General features: G+C 44.4%; 1 protein-coding gene and 1 long non-coding RNA gene across 2 annotated transcripts in view; one reads left to right on the top strand and one right to left on the bottom strand.

The window, feature by feature from the left end:
* Positions 1-25,000, top strand: part of RENBP (renin binding protein) — a 265,373-nt gene that overhangs the window by 212,733 nt on the left and 27,640 nt on the right. The window contains exons 7-8 of the mRNA XM_085850749.1: positions 1,102-1,277; positions 18,982-19,113. Coding sequence (XP_085706875.1) covers positions 1,102-1,277; positions 18,982-19,113 — 308 coding nt within the window. The remainder of the gene's footprint in view (positions 1-1,101; positions 1,278-18,981; positions 19,114-25,000) is intronic.
* On the bottom strand, positions 3,453-5,584 carry LOC147013657 (uncharacterized). The gene is made up of 2 exons (XR_015050470.1): positions 4,815-5,584; positions 3,453-4,157 (listed from the first exon to the last, which is right to left on the bottom strand). It is a non-coding gene; the product is annotated as an uncharacterized LOC147013657 (long non-coding RNA).

The raw sequence follows: 25,000 nt of genomic DNA, 5'->3' as shown, positions 1-25,000 counted from the left end.
TGTACGAACAATAAACATGCATCCTACACCCCCTCCCCCCCGACACACATGCAACGTCCATTTACCGAACAACCTGACTAAACATGTATTTATTGGGGGATCTGAGCTAATCCTATATTTAGTGGCCGACTAAGGGCCATTTCCATAACAATATATATATATATATATATATATATATATATATATATATATATATATATATATATATATATATGTATCATTCAGCATATACTGTAGCTGCAAATGAGAATGAGTAATAGGCTTCCACAACCACCCTTAACCATATTGTGGAACATCAGCGGAGGCCCTTACTTTTGTTCCTTGCCCCTCTGACAAAGTCGGAGACGGCGACATTAAAATGACCTCCATCTGACCGGTCCATGTACTTTTGTGCATGCGATATTTCAAAAACCATTGAACGTTTTGCTTTCATATTACAGATATCCTTTCCTCATGACATTATCTCAACCTGATTAGACCACGGCTGTGATTGGCTGAATTAAGTTGCCATGGCAACCATCTCGGTAACTTTGCTTGTGTACGCGATATTCAAAAGCCGTTCAAGATTTAGCTTTAATATGTCACAGATCTATTCCTCTTACCACGCAAGAGGTGGACAACTGAGAGTATCGGCTCCTTGTTCACCTTTATATTAGTTTTGTCCTCCCCCGCTTAAGCATTTAACTTGAAACGTTTGACATTTGAGTGCCTCCCTATGGAGAATTTTTAACAGTTGCATGATGAGTTAATGGAAAATGCAGTCGGGGTTCCAAAATGTCTGTTTTCTGTCGGCATTGGTTGCAGGGTGTTTCACGTATCAGGGTTTCATCTCAATCTCGCTTCATTCAGCCTCGGCCGAATAAACACAACTGAACTTACTGACTCAAAGCAGATGATGTCCTTCAGCTTTTCATCTCAGAACCCTCTTCAGACTGCAGTCCCCTCTCCCCCCTGTCCCTTCATCTGTTTATGGGATGTCGTCGATGTATCATATAGACAGCATTTAGTTTGACCAAACAACTGTAATTGTCTCATCAGTGTTTAGATTTTGCCTAAACCTATTGTCCTTCATTCTTTCCGGAATTGCTTTCTGTTGTGCAGGGCATGCCATGGAGGCCGGTTGGTTCCTATTACTCCGGGCTGCACAACGAGCAGACACTGCAATGATCCACAAGACAATATCAACCTTTGTGCTGGGTCCGTTGGAGAGCGGATGGGACAAGAAATATGGGGGCTTGTTCTATTTCCTAGATGTCGATGGCCACAGTCCTACACAGGTTTGGGAAAGACTGAGTGACATAGTCTCTAAGAAACAGAATGGGATGTAAGACACAAAGATAATAATATTATGAGTTCCCTTTCAAGGAATGTCAATGCAGGAGGACGCCATGAGGCCAATCAAAGCCTGCGCTATTATTATCGACCAATGGTTGTTTGTTCTTGCTCTATCCTTTTTAAATGCTGAGCATCAAGGAAGTAAGCAACACTTACCATTTTAAAAAATCTTTGGTATGACTCAGCCAGGGTTCGAACCACCACCCTCCCAGACTCTTAGCGGATAATCTAACCATTACACCACCAAGGCTGGAGCATAATAAGTATTTTTCTGCCATCCTTCTATTCCATTCACAAGATAATAGTTACCATATATTGTGTATTTACCTTATTTACCTTTTTTAGGTTGCATGATTGTGTGTGAACTGGGTAAACATCGTAACCACACACATATAATGCTGAATGATACCTCATTACAGAGCTCTTGGGTCTGAACATTGCGTGCGGAGGTCTGCAAATATCGATATTGGTGCAATATTTTTGGTGTGCACACAGGTGGTGTATTGGCTCAGAGTCGCTGGTTTGCTCACCTACCAGAATCAAAAAATAATATAACCACAAACTATTCGGTCAATTTGACTTCCGGTTCTGGGTTTGGAGTGACGGCAGGTTTCTCTCAGGGGTCTCTGCCGACTTTCTCAAAGTTAAGTTTGTGGTTGTTATCTGTTCCGTTTTAACTGTTTATTTTCTCACATACATGTGTCTGTGTGTTCCTAGTTCGGTTTTGTTTCAAAAATCATGCTATTTTGTGAGTTTTCGTCAACTTTGTCTTACCGGGTTCCTTGAGGCATAGCCATCCTCCCCTCAAGTTGTGTGATCATTTTTATTTGTATTCTCTCCCTATTACCTTCAGTTCCTATTTTCTTCACTCTCCCAACGCCCCCATCCCTCCCAATTAAACGCTCTGTTTCATGTCTTAAATTAAAAAATAAAAAACCTTTCTCCCTGCATACCCACAAGTCCTGATCCTTCTTCTTCTTCTTCTTCTTCTTCTTCTTCTTCTGCTTCTTCTGCTTCTTCTTCTTCTTCTTCCTCCTTCTTCTGCCGGCACACCATCTTTATTCTACTTGAGCTGACCCACTCTTGCCATTAACTTCACGATTTCTTCCGATCACCTTCCATTCCCAAATCTCACTTATTCTTCAAAAATACATCAAAAAATAATAATCTTCCTTGGATCCTTTCTATCTCTACACCTCCTGTAACCACATGTCTCTCGACTCTTCCTGATACTTTTCATTGATCCATCAGCTTCGCTCTGCATTTACAGTTCCACATTCACCATACACCTCCACAATTTTACTTCAACCTTCCCTTTTCTGAATGTTACGCAATCTTTATTTAAAATAAATAAATAAACAAATTCACTTTTGACTATACACCTCCCATAGCCATGTGCTTCTCCCGGAACCACGTGATCTGTTTCCACTGATGTGGATTTTTTTAACCCACCTTGTTGTGATCGTTGTCCTCCTGAAGGATTCTAACTGGTCGATTGTGGAATCCTATTTGACTTCAGACAGAGTTTAACGTTTGTCCGATTTGATTATAAAACCCTACAAAAAACCCTATCGACACTGATAAAACTGATGTCCACACAAGTCCTTCCTTGTGAAACAATTTATTTCCTAATTATACACCATACACTTCTCACCTTTGTACAATGAACTTAAGAATCCCCATTTGATTGCAATATTATTTGGTTCTATTTCATTTATTCTTGTTTTAGTTAACAGTTAGACCAACCCGATTCAATTCACTTCTACATTACATCAGAGAGTTTTATTCTAACTTGGTACTTGGTCAGTTCCAAGGAGTACGAGCCACTGAGAAACTATACTTCCTCACGTGCTCGTACTCCAAACTTTTAGATTTCAAAGCATTTTATACTTCCATGAGAGAAAGGTTGGGGGATATTCACCCAGACTGTAGACGTGTCCTTTAGACGAAAAGCCACTTCGTACATTTTCTAAGCAAAGGTTCATTTATCAGCTCAGTCACTCTGCTCCAGAACAACACATTTCTTATCATTTAGGGCAAAAGTCTTTTGGCCAGAAATGACAGCCAATTCAATTTGCAGCATAAAAGTTACATTTCTGAAACTCCATTTGTTGCAATTTAAAATACATTAATATAAATTTTTCCCCCACACTCCCCCGTTTTTTTTTTTTAAGGAAAATTTGAATAATTTTTCTTACACATGATTACCATGTCCCATTCCTGAAGGAGAAAAGATTTCCATTATTCAAGTTCAATCAACAATGGCAGCGTGTGCTCATATCAGAAAATGAGTGAGTTTCCATTTAATTTATGGCCTGTTCATCAGCATGTGTCACACATTGGAAACATGCTACCCGAAGTCAGAAGATAAACAGGTCAGGGTGTGGATAGAGCGGCACCCAACGGGAAACACAATTGAAGCACTCCTTGAGCTGAGGAGAAGGTAGATGTGGGCAAGTACAAGTTTGGGCCGGACACTGGGTTGAAGGAGCGCAGTGTGGAATTGCAGGCCTGTCGTACATTGAAGCAACCACAGCAAGTTCACGATGTATTTGCAGAGCGGCAATCGAGAGTGTGGCTGAGAACATTCCTCCATGCAGGCACCACACAACGCTGACGTTAAGACTTTGCTCAACCTTCTCCTCAGTGGGTTTTTTCTTTCTTTTCCCACATTGCTCCATCTTATCTCCTCAGGAAGGGGAGGGATAATCATGTGTTGAATGCTCAATCACCCAAATCTGGCTTCTCCCATCGTCCAATCTTTGTGTGGAAACTTCATTTAGATGAAATCGTACATTGCTTCAAAGACTGCTTTCAACACTCTGAAACAAACAAAGCATCAATTAAACACCAATCAATAAACGTCATGGGCACATGTAGTTCTACAAGACTAACAAAGATTGTTATGGAAGCATTTAACTTGCATTATATGTCATATCAATATTTTAATCCCTTTCCTTGTTATTTCCCAAAACAACATGCTAAAATATACAGAAATCCCAGTTGTACATATACTCAAAACATCCATCTCATTTGCTATTTCCATCGACATTTTAAATCTCTGACATTTCTCCATCTATCCACTTCTCTCTCACCAAAACAGCAAACATGCAGCCATTTTTCCAATTCACATACACAAACCATCTATCACTTCCTCCGACCTTCTCAATTACGAATCCATTTTCTTTTATCAAAACAAATAAATCATTTTAAACAGTTGTTCAAAAATTGTCAAATCACTTGTCAAATCTGTTATCAGGCGAATATCATTTATATTGCAGCTCAAACACTCTGTCTAAACATGCAGCTTCACCCTCCACAATCTTTATCCCAGTCTTGGAAAAGCATCTTAAACTTCAGACTAATAAACATCCAAGCTCTCTTAAACAACTTTTTGGTCAAAACAAAATATTTCCTTTTAAAATCCATAAATGAAAAATTTAATCTTCAGCATCTATCCAATTAAATCATGAATTTACCTTGACTGAATCGATCAAATGGTTACACTGGGTTGTTTGCCATTGCCTTCCCAGCACAAGTTCAGGTAACCTCAACATTCGCAGACGAATAAAACAATATTTCAATGTCCATCCGAGGGAATCATCTATTATCTGTGAATTGCCCCATGTGCTAAACATCATCAAATCATTAAAATCATTCCAAATCACGTTTCTACATTTAAATCACATACAGTATATCCACATTCACAATCGTTATTTCACAATTTATTCAAAATCCCGATGGTTGTAAAATAAAACTTCAACACTTTTTCCTAAATGGACTTCACTTTAAACAGATTCAGTCCAGAGGGTGCGCCACAAACACCAAGGAACGAGGAACAGGAAGTTCTCTCCACATCCAGTGGGAAGAAAAAGGAAAAAAAACTCTGACAGGCAAAACCCACAGTTTAGCATTACTCTGTCATGGCTTCAACACATACACTAGACAGCATTGCATCTCATAGACTCGCGTGTGATCACGTGATAAATACCAATCACATTTCTATCTCATCCTCTTGAATCTGCATATGAATCGAATTTCACACTTAAAGCAAAGGCTCGAACAAAGACTCAGTGTAAAGATAGGCCACCCCCCACAGATCGAGTGGAGGGGGTCTCACACAGTGTAGTTTGCGACCTTCGCGTGGAAATACAACGCCAAGAATGTATAACATGCCATTTCAAACAGACCCACAGCTCAACTCAGCACGAGTTAAAATATCGTCAAAATCCCAACAGAACACGTTTCATTGCAGAGAATATTGGACTCGCACAAGTTTCATTTTTTTTTTTACTCTCAGGAACAAATCACCCACCATGCTCCCAGCTGGTTAATCATCTCTTGCACTCTACAAAACGTTTCGTGCAAATCATTGCATTTACAAATCTGTAAAACCTCCACACAATATAATATAACAACCTCACTGCCAACAAACTTCCAGTGAGTTCAATGAACAAAAAGTAACTCTTAAAACTCTTACAAACAGGTAACTTACAATGTTTAACTATTTTAACCCTATCTCGGCGTCTCAGCCGTGTCCTCGGCGTCTCTCTCACAGCCGGTCCGTATCAATGCAAACATGTGGCATGTCGCTTCATCATGCCTATTTAATTACGCATCTGGCTCCTCAACGAGCCTCTTCTTGTCATCTGACTCCTCTTCTTCTCCAGCACTTTTCTAAAACAACTACAGTACTTATTGTTTACTTTAAAACGGACTCTCTCCGCCAGATCCTCTTCTTTCTCTCAATAAAATTATCTGACAATGAACTTTTCTTTGTTCGAAATGCGTTACCTGCTGAGAGTGCTCTCCCTTACCTTCGCTCAAGCACTTGTCGTTCCTCCAGGCACTGCCTCCGGCAGATTAAGCACCTCCGGTCACGAGCACCGCACCAACGTTGGTTCGAATCCGAGTCTCGGCGCCAACTGATGTGGATTTTTTTAACCCACCTTGTTGTGATCGTTGTCCTCCTGAAGGATTCTAACTGGTCGATTGTGGAATCCTATTTGACTTCAGACAGAGTTTAACGTTTGTCCGATTTGATTATAAAACCCTACAAAAAACCCTATCGACACTGATAAAACTGATGTCCACACAAGTCCTTCCTTGTGAAACAATTTATTTCCTAATTATACACCATACACTTCTCACCTTTGTACAATGAACTTAAGAATCCCCATTTGATTGCATTATTATTTGGTTCTATTTCATTTATTCTTATTTTAGTTAACAGTTAGACCAACCCGATTCAATTCACTTCTACATTACATCAGAGAGTTTTATTCTAACTTGGTACTTGGTCAGTTCCAAGGAGTACGAGCCACTGAGAAACTATACTTCCTCACGTGCTCATACTCCAAACTTTTAGATTTCAAAGCATTTTATACTTCCATGAGAGAAAGGTTGGGGGATATTCACCCAGACTGAAGACGTGTCCTTTAGACGAAATGCCACTTCGTACATTTTCTAAGCAAAGGTTCATTTATCAGCTCAGTCACTCTGCTCCAGAACAACACATTTCTTATCATTTAGGGCAAAAGTCTTTTGGCCAGAAATGACAGCCAATTCAATTTGCAGCATAAAAGTTACATTTCTGAAACTCCATTTGTTGCAATTTAAAATACATTAATATAAAATTTTCCCCCACACCACCCTCTGCGATTACCGATCCAAATTCACCATTCACCTCACAACCTTTTCTACAACCTTTCCATTACCTAATATAATGAAAACTCTCTCACATAATCGTAATAATAATAGTAATAATAATAATAATAATAATAAAAACGAACTCTTATTTATGCTTCATCTTCCTGTTTCACACGTGTGGTTCTCATTACTGTATCATAATTCACGACTCTTCTTCTATTTCCACAGACTGCTCTCAATTTGACCTTTCATTCATATCTTGCTGAAAAAATCCAACTGTTACAGCGTTTCTTCTCTCCATTCTCTGAATTCGCCTTGATTGCATCTATCAAGAAATGTCTTTCATCGCATCTCCCACTGAAAAATTTTAAAACCCCAGTTTGCTATGAGTGTTCGCTTTCCATCAACCATTCTTTTTTGCTAACTTCAGTGCCAACTCACTCCTCTCACCACTTTCTCTCAAAGCAACCATCACACTCTTCTCCCTCCACGCTTCCCTCTCACCTTTCTCAAAAACTCCCCCCCTCACCTTTCTCCCTCAACTCTCCCCACCATTCACCCCCTCACACCCTTCTCAAAGTTGCCCCCCCTCACATCCACAAAGCTGCCTCCTTCCCCTGCCCTCTCACCTCCATCTCATCACTCCACCTCCTCAAATCCTCAACTGCCTTCTGCCCGCTCTCTTGTCCCCCCCCCTTTCCCAGCACCACAGAGCCTATTCTCCTCTTCATCCAGCCCCCTCTCCTCGCTATTCTGCAACCCCCCACACTCTTTCAACAACTCTCGTTCCCCCCCCTTCCATGTCCTATCCTCCCCCTCCCCTCCCGTCCCCTGCACCCAAAGCCTCCTCCCCTCCCTTTTCATTAACAGTGTGAACCTCAAATATCCGACCTTCGCTCAAACCTTACAGATCTTTCCATACAGGTTGCCACTAACAAACCAGACATAATCTGCCCAACATAAACTTTCCTCCCCCAAGACGTGTCTGACTCCCAAGTTATCTCTCCCTGGTTACTCCCTCCTTCAGTCTGACAGACCTGAGCCTCATCTTGCTGGATGAGTTGCTCTCTTCATCAAAGACTCTATTCCTCAATCTCCATGCACCGCCTTCACTCCCCCACACCCCAAGGAATACCTATGGCTACGGCTTCCCCTCCACTCCCACCTCATGTTTATGTGTGCACAGTACCATCCACCAAACAGTGATGACTCCATTTACACCTCAGGATCCGAAAACATGGATCAACTTCTATCTTCTCATTCAAACTCTCTCTTCCTCAAATGTGGCGACTTCACTTGTCATCATGCCAGTTGGTAAGGTGTGGGTACCTCTCTCACCTGTCATGGCACTTCAGCAAAAGCTTTCTGTGACTCATTGGGACTGATTTAATTGGTCAATTTCCCGACCCAGATCGCAGCCATTGGTACTCTCTCTTCTGGATCGGATTTTGACAAATTTCCCTGAAAGTATCTGCTGTTCTTTCTCCGCTCCAATTGGTTCTTCTGACCACGTGCTTGTCAAAGTGGACATCTCTCTGGCTGTTATCAGAGAACCACCTCAGTGCCGTCGAGTCTGGCATTTCACTCAAGCTGACTGGCAGGGTCTCCAAGCAGCCATCAAACTTCTAGACTGGTCTCCCATCACGACTTTATCCAACAGCAACTCATCCTGGTAATTCTTTCAAAGAAACTTGCTCTCCCTCATGCACAGATTTATCCCTTCTCGCCTTCAGTTGTCCTACCCATCCTCTGTCCCATGGTTCACTGAAGCTTGTGGCAAGGCAGTTGTCCTCAAACAACTTGCCTTTGCCTCATGGAAAGCAAACCCAACTGAGGGTAATCTCAATTCCTTATGTAAAGCTTGGAACAAGTTTGTATCTACCCTCAGGAGAGCCAGAAAACAACATCTTTCTGAGCTCAAGTCTGAACTCTCAAACCCCTCTTCCTCCTCCAAATCCTGGTGGCGTCTAATCAAATGTGTTTCTGGTGTATGTTCCCCCTCCATCCCCTCCCTTACCTCAAATGGCCGCACTGCTGATGCCGCATGTGAAAAGGCCGAATGCCTAAACTCGGTGTTTGCATTGAAATCTCATGTCCGAAACCCATTGCCTTCTGTACCCATCTTACCCAGTCGCAGACAACTGTCCCTGGACTCTGTGTCCTTTTCTCCTGACAAGGTGGAGAGCTTGCTGCTAAACCTCGACTCGGATTCTGCAACCGGTCCAGACAGCATCAACACACTTGTCCTAAAAACCTGCCCCTCTGCTCTTTCTCACCCTCGCTCTGTTCTGTTCACCCGCTCATTTACACGGTCATCTGCCATCTGCTTGGAAATCACCAAACATTACCGCTCTGCATAAAAAAGGTACAAAAACAGATCCCTGCAACTACAGACCAATCAGCCTTCTCCCAATCATCAGCAAGGTTATGGAATCCATCATCGCTTCAGACATTAAATCCTTCCTCTTCTCAAATGGCCTAATTTCCGATCATCAATTTGGTTTCAGACGAGGTCACTCTCCCTTGGATATGCTGCTTCTGCTCTTCCAACAAGGGATTGAGGTCCTCAATGCCGGACATGAAATTAGAGCCATATCGCGAGACATATCACGTGCTTTTGACATGGTCTGGCACCCTGCCCTGCTCACCAAACTCTCTTCCTTTGGTATCGAAGGCCATCTCCACTCATGGATCGCAGACTTCCTCTCCTGTTGTAGTCAACGTTTGGCCCTAAATGGAGTTCTTTCATCCCCTCTTCCTGTGCTGGTGTTGACTTAATGGTGAGGGTGGTGGGCTTTGGATCCTCGGGTCCTGGTCCCGCTCAGATGTTGAATTAATACCAGGTGGGGTTAACTCGACCTATCATCCTTCCGAGGTCGGCAAAATGAGTGCCAGCATGCTGGTATACTGTGTCGGAGTGGCGACCCGTCCAGGATTGTGCCTAATAGCCAAGGGGACTGCTTAAGCAGCACCAATGCTCTGCACAAGTGTGGTCCCAATCTCTTCCTCCTCCTCTTCCTGTCCAGGCTGGAGTTCCTAAAGGCAGCGTTCTGGGCCCTATCTTTTTCTGGTTTTCATCAATGATCCCTCCGACTCTCTGGCAAATCCTCTCTATCTTTTTGCTGATGACTCTACCCTCTGCCGGACCATCTGCCATTCCTCAGACTGGCAAGCAGCAGCTTCTTCGCTCACTGCAGATCTGGGTAAAATCGCAAATTGGTCTAACACGTGGAACATGTCTTTCAATCTGGACAAATCTCACACTCACTTTATGTCTGTGAAAGGACCGTTTGGACCCCCCCCCCCTCCCATCTATTCTCTCAATAATCCTCTGAAAGAAGTCCTTTCTTTTAAGCTTCTGGATCTCACTATCTGCCATGATCTTCCCTGGGAAAGCCACATATCCAACCTGGCCTTCAAAGCCAGTCGCTGACTGGGAATCCTCCATCATGCAAAGTCCTTCCTCAGCCCAACTGAGCTTCTAACCACGTGCAAAGCTTTCGTCCGCAGCCTGATGGAGTATTGTTCTCCCCTCTGGGCTGGTGCTCCTGCCTCCCACCTTTCTCGGCTTCACGCAGTGGAAACCAAGGCATTTATGATCATTGGTATCTCCCGCGATGAAGCTGTCTTTGGGCCTCTCGCTCTCGCACTGCAGGCATTTCGGTGGTCTTTCTGTCTTCAACCGTCTCCACTCCGGTCTCGCCGCCCCCCGCTCTGTCTGTGATTTGTCCCCACCATATTTTCGCAGAGCGCCCATTGTCCGCCAACATCCCCCTTCTGGTAAAACTACCAAAATCACGAATCACTGCTCACCTTCACTCTTTCATTCCTCTTTTTTCCCCATCTTTGGAATAAACTCCCTCACTCTGTTTAATCCCATTCTTCCCTCCAGGCCTTCAAAACAGCTGTTCACCACAGCCTCTTATCGTCACCCATCCATATCTTCGATCTTTTCTACCCCCAATAATCCACCCCAAACCCATCTCCTTCAAATTCCCTGCTTACCTTCCTAAAAGTCCCTGTGATGTCCATCTTGTATACCCCATGTTCCCCGCCCCATCCCTCTCCCTTCCACAGATCTCCTAATGTCTCTGTTCCTCACCGTTTTGTCCTTCCCATTCCCACCCCTCTTGTCTCATGCCCCCCTTGCTGTGCGTTGTGTGTTTGCTCTCATACGAGCCTCGACAAGGTATACTATATCTATATATATATATATATATATATATATATATATATATATATATATATATATATATATATATATATATATATATATATATATATATATATATATATATATATATATATATATATATATATATACATATATATTGTTGTACATTTCCGCTGCGCCTGCGTGCGGGCGACCGCTTTTAGCTAATATAATTCGCGGCCGCACGCGCCCACCGACCGTGGCAATCCAAGTTGCAGCTTTCGGATCAACGTCACAATTCAGCTGCGGATGTGTTTTTAATCACACCGTAGATCAGCCAACTTTTCTGTCCACGCGCTACATACAGGGTTGATCCCCGAATTGTCGATGTTCCTAATTATTCGCGCAGACAGAAATGCTGGGGATTTACACCTCAACGGAGCCTGCACGAAAACGAGCCGCTCTTAAGCAGCTCATTCCGTTTGCGATTTGCCGAGCGGTTTTATATCGCCAAGCCCCGTCGGATCCGATTATCTTATCGGTTCTAAAAAACAGGTAATATTCCAAACGCAATTACGACAGCTCAATGGAGGGAAAGGACGCAATGAGCAGGTGAACATTCAAACAATGACATTTATTTGTCACGTATGCGGATATACAAGCACGTATGCAATGCAATGGATGCAATGAATGGGGGTAGGGACAAGACACGAGCAAACCAAAGACCTGCAGCTGTATCTATTTATTATGTACACAATCACTTAACCACAAATTTACTTCGCGGACACGGCGCCACAACTTTCATACAAAGAAAACCCCAGGAAAGGAAAGGATAGTACAGGACCCGTAGGCCTTTAATGTTTCCGCGGAGCTGTGGAGACCGAAGGAGCTCCGTGAGACCGTGCTGGTTACCTGCCACCCTCGTGGTGACTCGCTGGGCGACCCTCGATGTTCCGTCAACATGGCAGTTGGTGTAACCGCGACTCGGTTGGCCCAGACCCCGCCGTGCGGCCTGGTGGATCGGGCCTAGCAGACGACGCCCCAGAGGAACGAACGGGCCTTTGCTCTTCTAAGAGTTGATGCTCTTTTATGAGCCCACCCATTCCTCAGCGTTTGCTCGGACCGTTCTGTCGCTGGCTGGTGACTCCTCTCCGGCTGTCTCCACCAACCCACAGTTCGGCACGGTACTGCAGGCTTGGCTGCGCTCCAGGCTCCGCTGCGCTCCGACGACCCTGACTGCCCTCTACTGGATTCGAACCTTGGCGCTCTCCACCCCGACTCCAGACAGACTGCTCGCTTGGCGTTCCAGCGCGCCTTTTTATGGGGTCCGGGGGGTGAGTTTGATCTTCCACCTTCAACCTTTCACCCCCGCTGGCTCCGCCCCTTTTGGCATTTTGATCCGATCTCGTCGCCAAACGTGGAGAGAGAGCGGACGTTGTAGGAATCATCCTTACCACGCGGACGTTGTGGAAATCATCGGCTCCCGCCCCAACGAGGGAATCCCCGCGTCTGTCGCGCAGATGCTGTTCATTGGGATTCGCCGTGGCTGGCGAAAAGATGGTGGTGCAATGGAGATGAAGGTGAGGCGATGTTGTTCATTTGTGGAGATGTTGTTGAGAAGATGGTGAGGAGATGTCGTGGTTGGCGCTGTGGTGAGGATGGCGTGGTTGTTGAGATGCTTTTGTTCCAAAATAAAGATAGCAAAAGAATAATACTACCTCAAAGATCACAGCCCGGTTAAACGAATAAATCCCTTTAGACATCGGTGGGGGAAATCTAATCTGAACACACACTTATCGACATAACTGATCTCTGGGAAACCTGGGAAACCTGAATGGTGTTCTGTGAATTTCCACAACCGTAACAATATATATATATATATATATATATATATATATATATATATATATATATATATATATATATATATATATATATATATATATATATATATACATTCATATACTAGCTGGAGTACCCGACATTGCCCGGGGAAAAATACGAATCAGAAAGGGGTAAATTGTGGTGCTTAATACATTCCTCCTCAATCCTTGTATTGCCAAGATTGCCAACAACAATAGATGTTCTCTATTGCCAAGAGAACATCCCGTTGCATGTGAAAATCAGTGACGTCATTCGGGGTTCCACAGTATGCATGCGCGAGGTCCGATAGTCAAGCCCTCAACGTCTGCTTCATTTGACGTTGAGGTCCGATAGTCTAGCCCTCAACCTCTGCTGCATTTGACGCTTCATTTGACGAAACCTGGTCTGCTTCATTTGACAGAGCCTGATGTGTTAGTTGAGCATACAGGAGTTCAAACTCGGCAAAAATGTCTTCGCGGATTTTCACATGCACCAGGATGTTCTCTTGGCAATACAATGATTGAGGAGGAATGCTGCCATTCACATCTGTAAACCGGATAAAGGCACCAGAGTAGTAATCATGAATAAGATTGATTACATCGACAAGGTGATGGACATCCTGAAAGACGAAACCAAATTTAAATATCTGGGCCGTGTAACGGAACATGATCGCACGCCTCAGATGGAAGGTCAGATCGTCAAACGACTGTTGCAGCTTCTCAAACGTGGAGAACTATAAAAGGAGGTGTACGACAGAATTAAACCTGTTGGAGCCAAATGTCCAAGAATCTACGGCCTGCCGAAGATTCACAAGGAGAATATCCCTCGAAGACTGATACTGTCCATGGTGTGATCGGCACAACATGAACTTGCCAAGTGGTTGGGAGAGGTACTGTAACCAGTATTGGATTCACGTTCTCATTTCGTGGTTAAGGATTCCTTCACATTTGCAGAATCAATTCGAGCTAAAACACCGACAAGTGAGGACAACATCATGGCATCCTTTGATACTAAAAGCTTGTTCACGAATGTACCATTGACGGAGACGATTGAGATATGTGCACATTTGCTGTATCACACCGATCTGGAACAACCGATGATCTCGGAACACGTCTTAGTTGAATTAATGAACACAGCAACAAGGGAGGTGAAATTCAGTTTTAACAACATGATGTATATTCAAACGGACGGTGTTGCCATGGGGTCTCCATTAGGCCCAGCTCTTGCAAATATATTTGTAGGCTATCATGAAATGCAGAAACTGACTGGTTGGCAAGGGGTCGATTCTCCCATCGCATACGATTGGTATGTTGATGACATTTTTGCTTTGTTTGAGTCTCAGACGGCATGTGACAATTTACAGGCATGGCTCAACACTCCATCCAGCGCTGAAGTTTACCATGGAGCTGGAATCGTTAAACACGTTACCGTTTTTGGACGTGTTGGTTGATAGATCCAACCTTGGTTTCACAACATCCGTCTACCGGAAGCCGACTTTCACAGGGCAGTATACTCGGTGGGACTCCTACAGCTCCAGGAGAAACAAAATTGCCTTGGTCAATATCCTGGTCAACAGAGCACAGAGGATTTGTTCACCTTGTAATCTTCCTGCTGAAATTGACAAAATCATCAATATACTTGGTGAGAATGGTTATCCTGAGCATATAGTTAAGAGATACACGCACAAGTTTCTAAACACGACAAAAGATCGGAAGAATGGTCCGGACAAATGTCCAGTCTATATCAGGATGCCCTGGAAAGGGCAATCATCACGAAGGTTTGAAGTACAAATCAAACGTATTGTGTCTAACACGTTTCTGGTTGTGCAACCCCGAGTAATCTTTACCTCTCGCCGTTGGCTGACGTCAGTCAACAAGGATGTGCTACCCACCTCACAAACCAGCAATGTTATTTGTGAGTTTAAGTGCCGATGTGAAGCTCAGTACGTGGGCCGCACAACACTAAGATTGGCTGATCGGATCAAACAACACGTCCCTTTGGCGAATCGAAGAAAGATTGTGAGGGTTAGAACACAACCAGTGCGAGCATGCAGTAATATCCAGCAACCACCGGTCACCGTACCTGCTTCATCTGCCATTGCACAGCACCTGGTTGCCAACCCTATCTGTGCAGACATGTTCAGGATATTGAGCCGAGATTGGAGCTCATTTCATTTATGTATGTTGGAAGCAACCTTCATCCTTCCCATCGATCCAATATTATGTCGTCAAAAGGAATTTGTACGATCTCTGTGTCTCTTTCAGCATGGAAAGATCAAGGGAAGTACTGTAACAAATGGTGAATGGACCTCAGGGGAAACCCATCCCCCCTCTCTCCAGGATGTGGTTGCAAACGTCAATCATCGACGAACTCTGCTGCAGCCAATGGGAGCTTGAGGTGAAGATGATGAGCCAACCAATGGGCGTTCGGATTAACCGTGATGTCATTACGGTTGAACCAATCAGCGCCTACCTTATTGAGACTGCGGATAAAGAACACGACTTCACTTCCTTCTTCACTTGCTGCGATTTTTACCCTGAGGAATGCAGCACGAAAAGCTTTCGTCACTATTATGTCGTGTTTGTTTGTATCCATATTAAAGTTCTGTTGTACCAAACATCCGTATATATATATATATATATATATATATATATATATATATATATATATATATATATATATATATATATATATATATATATGTATATTTATATATTGCATCCAATGCAAACCTTTCTGTCGATTCACTTCACCAAGAAACCTTAGCAGTCTTTACAGTTTGTGACTGCGATGTTGTCAAAGGACATTCCTACCAATCTCCATAAATATTGTTACGGCTGTGGAAATTCGCAAACCACCATTCAGGTCCCGTAGGTGAGGTATCTCTGAAGTACATGTGTAGTTCGCCCCAAACCCGTTGTTTAGAGGGAATAAATGTGATTCATTCGGGCTGCGACGCTTTGAGATAGCCGTTTTTCTGTTCTATCTTTATTTTGAACCAACCACGTCTCAACCGCCATCACACAACAACCACCAACCACAACGCCGCTTCACAACAACAACAACCACACCTGCCTCTCAACAACCATGCCATCCTCACCACTCCGCCAGCAACTGTCAACATCTCCACGAACACAAAAGGGGAACAACAACAACTCCCACCCCGATTTCTCTGGTAAACAAGAATGACGGTTGAGGCTCAACTCCCACCCCGATTTCTCTGGTAAACAAGAATGACGGTTGAAGCTCAACTCCCGCCCCGATTTCTCTGGTAAACAAGAATGACGGTTGAAGCTCAACTCCCACCCCGATTTCTCTGGTAAACAAGAATGACGGTTGAGGCTCGGCTCCCGCCCCGATTTCTCTGGTGGAATGTTCCCCCCCCCCCGTGCCGCGAAGGGAGGGGCGGGGTGCCGGGGAAATAAAAGGGCGCACGGAGGCGCCGCAAAGAGGAAGTCACACCGGAGGGAGTGACACCAGAGAAAGTTAGGTAAAGGAAGTCACACCGAAGAGAGTGACACCAGAGGAAGTCAGGTCAGAGGAGGTCAGGTCAGAGCGGTAGGTGAGAGTGTCAGTATCAGTCGGCGGTTCATGGTCTTCTCCCGTCTGGGTCTGGGAGAAGCGGTCCGTAGAGCGAACCGCTCGTTGGAGCTTGCAGTCGGTGGGGAGTCCGGACGTCGCGGAGGGACGCAGACTGGAGGTGCCGCTCTGTCAGCTGTGTTGCACGGACCTGCGTGTTCGTACAAGGAGCGCCGGAGAGAGCTCGCCCACCATCGCACCGCGAGGGTGCAGGTAACCTGCAACGGTCTCGTGGGACTCGTTCGGTCTGCCAAGTCCCACACCATAAAGGCCCACGGGCCCCGTCTGCCCCCTTGTCTGTGATGGTGGCCTTTTCTTTTGTTTTTTTGTATTATATGGATCTTGTGGCGCCGTGTCTTGTAAAGTAAAACTGCGTAAGTGTTGCCATGTGTTCGCGTATTCGGTCGTAGCTCTGCATTGTTGTTTTTGTTTTAAATTGATATATTGTGTGTTCTTCGTGTGTCGTGTAAATAAAGTGCATTATGTTGAATTGTTCCCCGTTTTGCTGCATCCTTTCCTTCGTTTGAATCTCCATCTTGCTTCACGTAATGGGTTCGTCGTGGGCTTAATACGCCCGATAATTAATCGGAACCGTCGAGGCCGACGATAACACCGCTCGGTTATCCCGATTGTACGGAACGGACCGCTTAAGCGGCCCGTGTCCGGAGTCGACCTGCGGCGAGGTGCGATCGCCCGGTTTACCATCCGCGTGGGTACTTAGGTAGGTCGAGTTTGGCGAACAACCCTATCCCACGCGGGTGGCCGATTGGCACGATCGTGGTGAGGCCGAAAGGCCCACCTGTGACTAGCTCCCGGCGTTAGTCCGAGAGGGTCACGACAGAATTGTCCGTCCGGTGGGCGACGTGCCGCGATTCGAGTCACGTGGCCGATCGCACGCCGGCAGGCGCGAATTCGCAACAATATTCCACATTCCATTGGGAACGAATTCCCTTACAAATGGAACCTGGGACTCTGAAACTACTGCTTTCACTTTCTTTTCATGCACATTTGAGGCATGCAAAGAAACGCGCTCACATTGTGACGCTTTGTTTGAGCAGAAGCACGAAGTTTCATGGGTGATATCGAGACTCAGAGTCGCTGGTTTCGCACACCCACCAGAAATAAAATTTTAAAAAACTAATATAACCACAAGCTATTTGGTCAATTCTATCCAACGTATAATTTCCTTATTGTGGATTTACTCTCCTGAGAAACCACAGAAGTCTTTGCAATTAGTGACGATTCTGCGGATCTGAGGTTAGGGTTAGGTTGAAAAAGAAATGGGGGACTACGGACCTGGAGTTGGGAGAGGGGTGGTGAGGACTTTAATAAGAATGGAGTAGTAGAGGACAGAGGGTTGGAGGGAGGGTGGGGTTGGGGGGGGACAGAGGAGGGGGAGTTAGGAAAAGGGGGTTGAGGTTTGTGGGGTGGGGGGGTATTTGGTGTTATGGGAGGGTGCTTGTGGTCTTTTGATTTGGGGAGGGAGGAGTAGCAGAGGACAGAGTTGAGAAGGGGCAGACAGCTGGAAAAAGTTTCCAGTTGTCAAAAAACGGAGTTAGAATTACAGTACTCTTACTGTATAAAGAATGTGCAGAAAATAACATATTTCATTGTGGAAAATTTTCACATATCTGGTATTGTACTGTTTCTCAATCTTATTTACCCTTCCTTTGTATGCAATGATCTCTCTCCTCTGGTTACCCTCTGCACCAAAGGTGGATAGAGGTTATGGTTCATCCCTGGCTATTTGTTTTACTGTGAGCAGAATATATCAAAAGGTTATGGAAGGATTGTGATGAAATTTGCTGGACAGGTTGGGTGTGTGACAAAGAAGAATTGGTTCGATTTTAGTGAAGATCTGGATTCGACAATTTTTTTTAATGCAAGTCATTCTTCACCATCGAGAGATGAGTTGGGTAGGTAGGTGACAAGAACAAACCAATTCGATTTTGGTTAAGTTGGGTGAGTTGATAAGGTGGGTAAGTTGGGCGATTCATCATGAGTTGCATAGTTGACAAGAAGCCAACCAGATTTTGGTTAAGTTGGGTAAGCTTGGTGATTCACCATGAGTTGGGTAGGTGCCAAGAACAAGCCAATTCGGTGTTGGTTCAGCTCCAAATGAAGATCCGACAAATCAGTGGGATACAAAATGCCAAGTGTGTTCAGCCTAGCGGAAGTATGCGCTCTAACGAGTGCCATTCTAGTCTCGTTTATAAATCCATCTCTTCTCGTTGGTTTGAGTGCAATCATACCAGTGCATGTCTTCTCTCCTTGATGTTGAAGTAATGTGTAAGGTGTTGTCTTTTTGTTGTTGTTGTTCGTTAACTCAGTGGTATGAACATGAAGTATCGTTGCTTTTTACTCTCCTTTACCCATTTTGTCATCTTCTCATTACACCCCAGCTGGAGTGGTGCATGAAACTATGGTGGCCACATTGTGAAGCACTTGTCGCCCTGCTCATGGCCTACAGGCATGAGCGGAAACCAGAGCTGCTCGATAAATTTTTCATGGTTTTTGATTACACCATGAGCCACGTGGGTCCCTTTCCCTGCCTCACCTTTGCCTTTTTTCTTCACTTATGCTTCCTTGATCTTGTGACTGAAATTGTTCTTAAATTTTGGCATCAATGTGAATTATTAGTCAAAGTTGGAAATTCAACTTTTTCCAACTTCAGTGTGAATTCACCCTGTCTACTTCCTCCTCATCCCTCACCTGTTATCCCCTCTCCTTACCCCTCCCATCATGCCCCTCATCCTACCTCTGCTCTTGGCACCTCTTCACTGCCTTCTGCTTCAGTATCAGCTCCTTCTCTGTTGTCCCAAAGTACGTGGTGTTCTAACATCTGTGGGCTCCATTCTAACCGAACAGATATCTCACTCTCTCTCAATCAGTAAACTCATCACCACAAACATGCTCCTTCCTTCCTCTCAGTACACCTCCCCGTCTTCCTAACCCCTCAAATCTTGTACTTCCCCTGCCTGCTCCCTCCTTCACCATACCTCCACCAAATCTCATCCTTACCCTCTCCTCACCTCTCCCATCGCCCTCCTGCGCTTTGGCCGTGCCTGCTCTCATCGTCTCCCTTCCCACTCAAAGCAACCTTCACACTCTTCCTCAAAGCTTCCCTCTCACCTTTCTCAAAAACTCCCTCCTCACCCTTCTTTCTCAATTCTCCCCTCCTCACCCTTCTCCCTCCAATCTCCCCCCCCTCACCCTTCTCCCTCCAATCTTTCCCTCACTCCCCTTTCCTAAAGTCCCCCCCTACATCCACAAAGCTGCCTCCTTCCCCCACTCTCTCTCTCTCTTCCATCTCATTACTCCACCTCCTCCAATCTTCAATTGCCCTCTGCCCCCTCTCTTATTACTCCTCAATGTACCTCAACCCATCACCACCGAGTCTTTTCTCCTCATCCGGCCCCCTCCACTCGCTCTTCAGCAAACCCCACACTCTTTTAACAACTCTCCTAACCTCCTCCCTCCTCCCTCATCCTACTCTCTCTCTCCCTCCCCTGCACCCAAAAAATCCTCCCCTCCCTCTTCCTTAACAGTGTGGACCTCAAACATCTGGGGCCTTCGCTCAAACCTGACAGATCTTCCATACAGGTTGCGACTGACAAACCAGACATAATCTGCCTTACAGAAACTTTCCTCCCTCAAGACGTCTCTGACTCCCAAGTATCTCTCCCTGGTTACTCCCTCCTCCAGTGTGACAGACCTGAGCCTCATCCTGGTGGAGTTGCTCTCTTCATCAAAGACTATTCCTCACTCTCCATGCACTGCCCTCACTCCCCAACACCCCCAGGAATACCTCTGGCTACGGCTTCCCCTCAATACACACCTCATGCTCATATGTGTGTTGTACCGTCCACCAAACAGTGATGACTCCATTTACATCTCGCTGTCTGAAAACATGGACCAACTTCTATCCTCCCATCCCAACTCTCTCTTCCTCATCTCTGGTGACTTCAATTGTCATCATGCCAGTTGGCTGGGTGTGGGTACCCCTCTCACCTGTCATGGCACTTCAGCAAAAGACATCTGTGACTCATTGGGACTGACACAATCTGTCAACTTCCTGACCTGAATCTCAACCAATGATACTCAATCTCCTCTGGATCTGATTTTGACCAATTTCCCATAAAATATCTGCTGTTCTTCCTCTGTTCCAATCGGTTCATCTGAAAACATGCTTGTCAAAGTTGACATCTCTCTGGCTGTTATTAGAAAATCATATCAGCGCCGTTGAATCTGGCATTTCACTCAGGCCAACTGTCAAGGTCTTCAAGCCACCATCAAACTTTTAGACTGGTTTCCTATCTCTCTTCCTCCGACATCAACTCGTCCTGGGAATTCTTTCAAAGAAACTTGCTCTCTCTCTTGCACAGATTTAGTCCCTCTCGTCTTCAGTTGTCCTACCCTTCCTCCCGCCCATGGTACATTGAAGCTTGTGGTGAGGCAGTTGTCCTGAAATAACTTGCCTTTGCCTCATGGAAGGCTAATCTAATTGAAGGCAATCTCAGTTCCTACCACAACGCTCGAAACAAGTGTGTGTCCACCCTCAGGAGAGCCAGAAAACAACATCTTTCTTATCTCAAGTCTGAACTCTCAAACCTGTCTCCCTCCTCCAAATCTTGGTGGCATTGAGTTAAGTCTCCAGTTAAGCCATCTGCTTTGAAATCAGCAAACATTTCCGCTCTGCATAATAAAGGTGCAAAAACAGATCCCTACAACTACAGACCAATCAGCCTTCTCCAAATCATCAGCAAGGTCATGGAATCCATCATCGCCTCAGACATTATATCCATCATCTTCTCCAATAGCTTGATTTCCGATCATCAATTTGGATACAGACCATGGTCTCTCTTCCCTGGATATGCTGCTTCTGCTTTCCCAACAATGGATGGAGATTGTCAATGCCAGACATGAAATCAGAGCCATATCCCTACACATATCGCATGCTTTCAATACAGCCTGTGTCACCCTGCTCTGCTCACCAAACTCTCTTCCTATGATATCCAAGCACATCTCCACTCATGGCTCGCAGACTTCCTCTCCTGTCGCAGTCAACGTGTGGCCCTTAATGGAATTCTCTCATCCCCTCTTCTTTTCCAGGCTGAAGTTCCTCAAGGCAGTGTTCTTGGCCTTGTACTTTTTTTGGTTTTCATCAATGATCTCTCTGACTATGGAAAATACTCTTTATCTCTTTGCTGATGATTCCACCCTCTGCTGTACCATCTGTTATCTCTCAGATCAGCAAGCAGCAGCCTCTTCACTCTCTGCAGATCTCGATAAAATCACAAGCTGCTTCAACATGTAGAACATGTCTTTCAATCCTGACAAATCTCACACTCTCACTTTGTCTCTCCGAAAGGACCATCTGAACCACCCCCCCCCACCCCATCTACTCTCTCAACAATCCTATTGAAGAAGTACTTTCATTCAAACTTCTGGGTCTCATTATCTGCCATGATCTTTCATGGGAAAGCCACATTTCTAAGGTGGCCTCCAAAGCCAGACGCCGACTGAGCATCCTCCTTTGTGCAAAGTCTTTCCTTGACACACCTGAGCTCCTGACCACATACAAAGCTTTCATCAGCAGCCTGATGGGGTACTGCTCTCCCATCTGGGCTGGTGCTCCCGCCTCTCTCCTTTCTTGGCTTCACGCTGTGGAAACCAAGGCATTTATGTGAAGCTGAGTCTTTGGATCTCTCACCCTCTCACTACATGCAGTTCGATGGTCTGTCTGTCTTCTACCGTCTCCTCTCTGGCCTTGCATCCCCCACCCTTGCTCTGTCTGAGATATGTACCCCCCCCCACCCTTATTTCCGTAGGGTGCTCAAGGTCCGCCAGCAACCCCATTCTGGTAAAACTACCAAAATCAAGAATCACTGCTCACCTTCACTCTTTCATTCCTTTTTTTTCCCACCTTTGGAACAAACTCCCACACTCTTCAATCCCACTCTTCCCTTCAGGTCTTCAAAACAGCTGTTCACCACCATCTCTTATCTTCCCCCATCCAAAATCACAATCTTTTATACCCCCGCTATACCACCGCAAGCCCACCTCCTTCAAATTCCTTGTCTTCCTTCCTGAAAGTCCCTGTAGTGTCCATCTTGTTTACCCCACCCCATCCCTCTCCCTTCCACAGAAGTCCTCGTCTCTGTTCCACACTGTTTTGTCCTTCCCTCTCCCCTCCCTTGTCTCCTGCTCCTCTTGTTGTACATTCTGTGTGTTTGCTCTCATACGAGCCCCGACATTGTATACAAAAAAATATTATAATAAATTCAGTCACAGATCGTTTCATGAAATATGGGACACATGGTTAAATCATTATTCTTGTTATTATTATTATTATTTACATTTTGTGCCAGAGTTGTTTTTTTTTGTTCTTTTTAAACTATATTATCACATTGTAGGGCTGATTGGATGGCCTTGAGGTACGCACACTCACCTCTAAGCTGTCTAGCCTGAGTTCACCAGCTATAAACTATCATCCTGGTTTTCACAAGCCAGGTGATTCATCGTGTGTGCCGGCCAGTCGATGCATTGAAATTCTCCAAGACGAGAAGAGTATCTCCCCTGGGGCAGAAATCAACTACAGACTGGAGCGCGGCATAGAATGCATCCTTCACGATGACATCACTCGCCTTAGTTGGCCCATATAAAGACGAGGTAAACAACACTGTGCAGTATTACTAAAAAGTGAACCAAATCACTTTTGAGTAGCTCTCCTGGAACTGGTGGTTGTACTCGTGGGGTGCACGGGAAGTTTTTAGGGTTGAAAAAAAAATCATAATCCCGGGGGTTCAGGATAGAGGACTCCAATTCTCTCTATGGAAATATGTATCCCACTTCCAGTGGAAAGGGATATTAAAGTCAGAATAAAATATACCAGTTCTGAGGGAATCGACCTGTCCATAAGGATGGGTTCTTCGGTAGTGATTAACTTGGTACGTAGCCACCTTAAAACTGAATAGCAGACAAAGTCTTTTGCAAAAGTTACAGGTGTCACTTTGTCAGTCAACTTTCTGACCCACATTTTAGTAAATGGTTCACTCTCTTTGCTGGATTTCAAAACGTTGCAATTTTATTGCAACCGATTGTTTTTCTCATGTGCTTCTCTGGCACCATCTTCATAGATGAGTGAAGTTGGTTATCAGACCATTTTCCCAGAGATGCCTTGGAATTTCCATATCTGGAATTTTTACATGGTGGACACTCGGTCTGCTGTACATTTGCTGTAGATCTATGAGACTGGTGACCATTGTCCTTGGTGGTAGATTTTAAGAGGGTCTGGAACTCGTTTTATAAGGATGTGTTTTCTTTCACAAGTACGTTGTCTCATGACTGCAACTCTCCCAGCCATTGTTCAGTCCTTCGATGCATGGAAGCATGCATTAAGGCAAGAACCAACCAGAGTTATGCTTTCTTTGCTTGGAAAGATAATCTCACCTGTAGGAAACTACGGTGTCTCATCAAGTGTGACTGCAGGTGACACCTCACCTGTTTATAAGGGTTTTGTGATGTTGAGTGAATTTTTCATCCATTTTGTAGACTATCTCATACTTGGACTGTGTTCTCTGCAAAGCACGAACTGCATTTCACACATTGCATGTTTCTTAGGACTTAGCACGTTAAATAAACAAAAACGAATTCTTCTTCAAATGATTGTTCACTTTTGATTGAATCTGTGTTTTATCAGAAATATATATATATTTATATATATATATATATATATATATATATATATATATATATATACAGTATATATATATATATATATATATATATATATATATATATATATATATATATATATACATATATATATATATATATATATATATATATATATACACAGTATATATACAGTATATATATATGTATATGTATATATATATATATATATATATATGCCTGGTGTTGCCGCAGTGGTTAGGGCAGTGGCTTGGGATCCAAAAGGTCCTGAGTTCAAGCCCCGTTGGGCCACTGAATTAATACACCAGGGGGTTGACTCAGCCTGTCATCCTTCTGAGGTCGGCAAAATGAGTACCAGTGTACTGGGCCGGTGTATACCCTGGTTAAAATAGGTGAACCATATCCCTGTGTCGTAAGAGGCGACCAGGGTTGCGTCAGGAAGGGCATCCGGCGTAAAACATGTGCCAAATCACTATGCGGATCATACGGATGATCCGCTGTGGCGACCTCTAACGGGAGCAGCCGAAAGAAGAGGAAGATATATATATATATATATATATATATATATATATATATATATATATATATATATATATATATATATATATATTGTTATGGCCACAGATACCGAGACACCAGCTTGTCACTCAGGGGGATTTATCCCCGGTTGTCCTCGGTAGAGCCGGACCTGGGGCCACCGCTCACAATTGACGTTATGGTACG

The sequence above is a fragment of the Eptatretus burgeri genome, chromosome 13 (assembly GCF_056783735.1).
Source record: "Eptatretus burgeri isolate ZD-2024b chromosome 13, Ebu_testis_v1, whole genome shotgun sequence".
Classification (NCBI taxonomy): domain Eukaryota; kingdom Metazoa; phylum Chordata; class Myxini; order Myxiniformes; family Myxinidae; genus Eptatretus; species Eptatretus burgeri.
The sequence above is the reverse complement of the archived record's forward strand: the minus strand, read 5'-3'. Positions and strand labels throughout refer to the sequence as shown.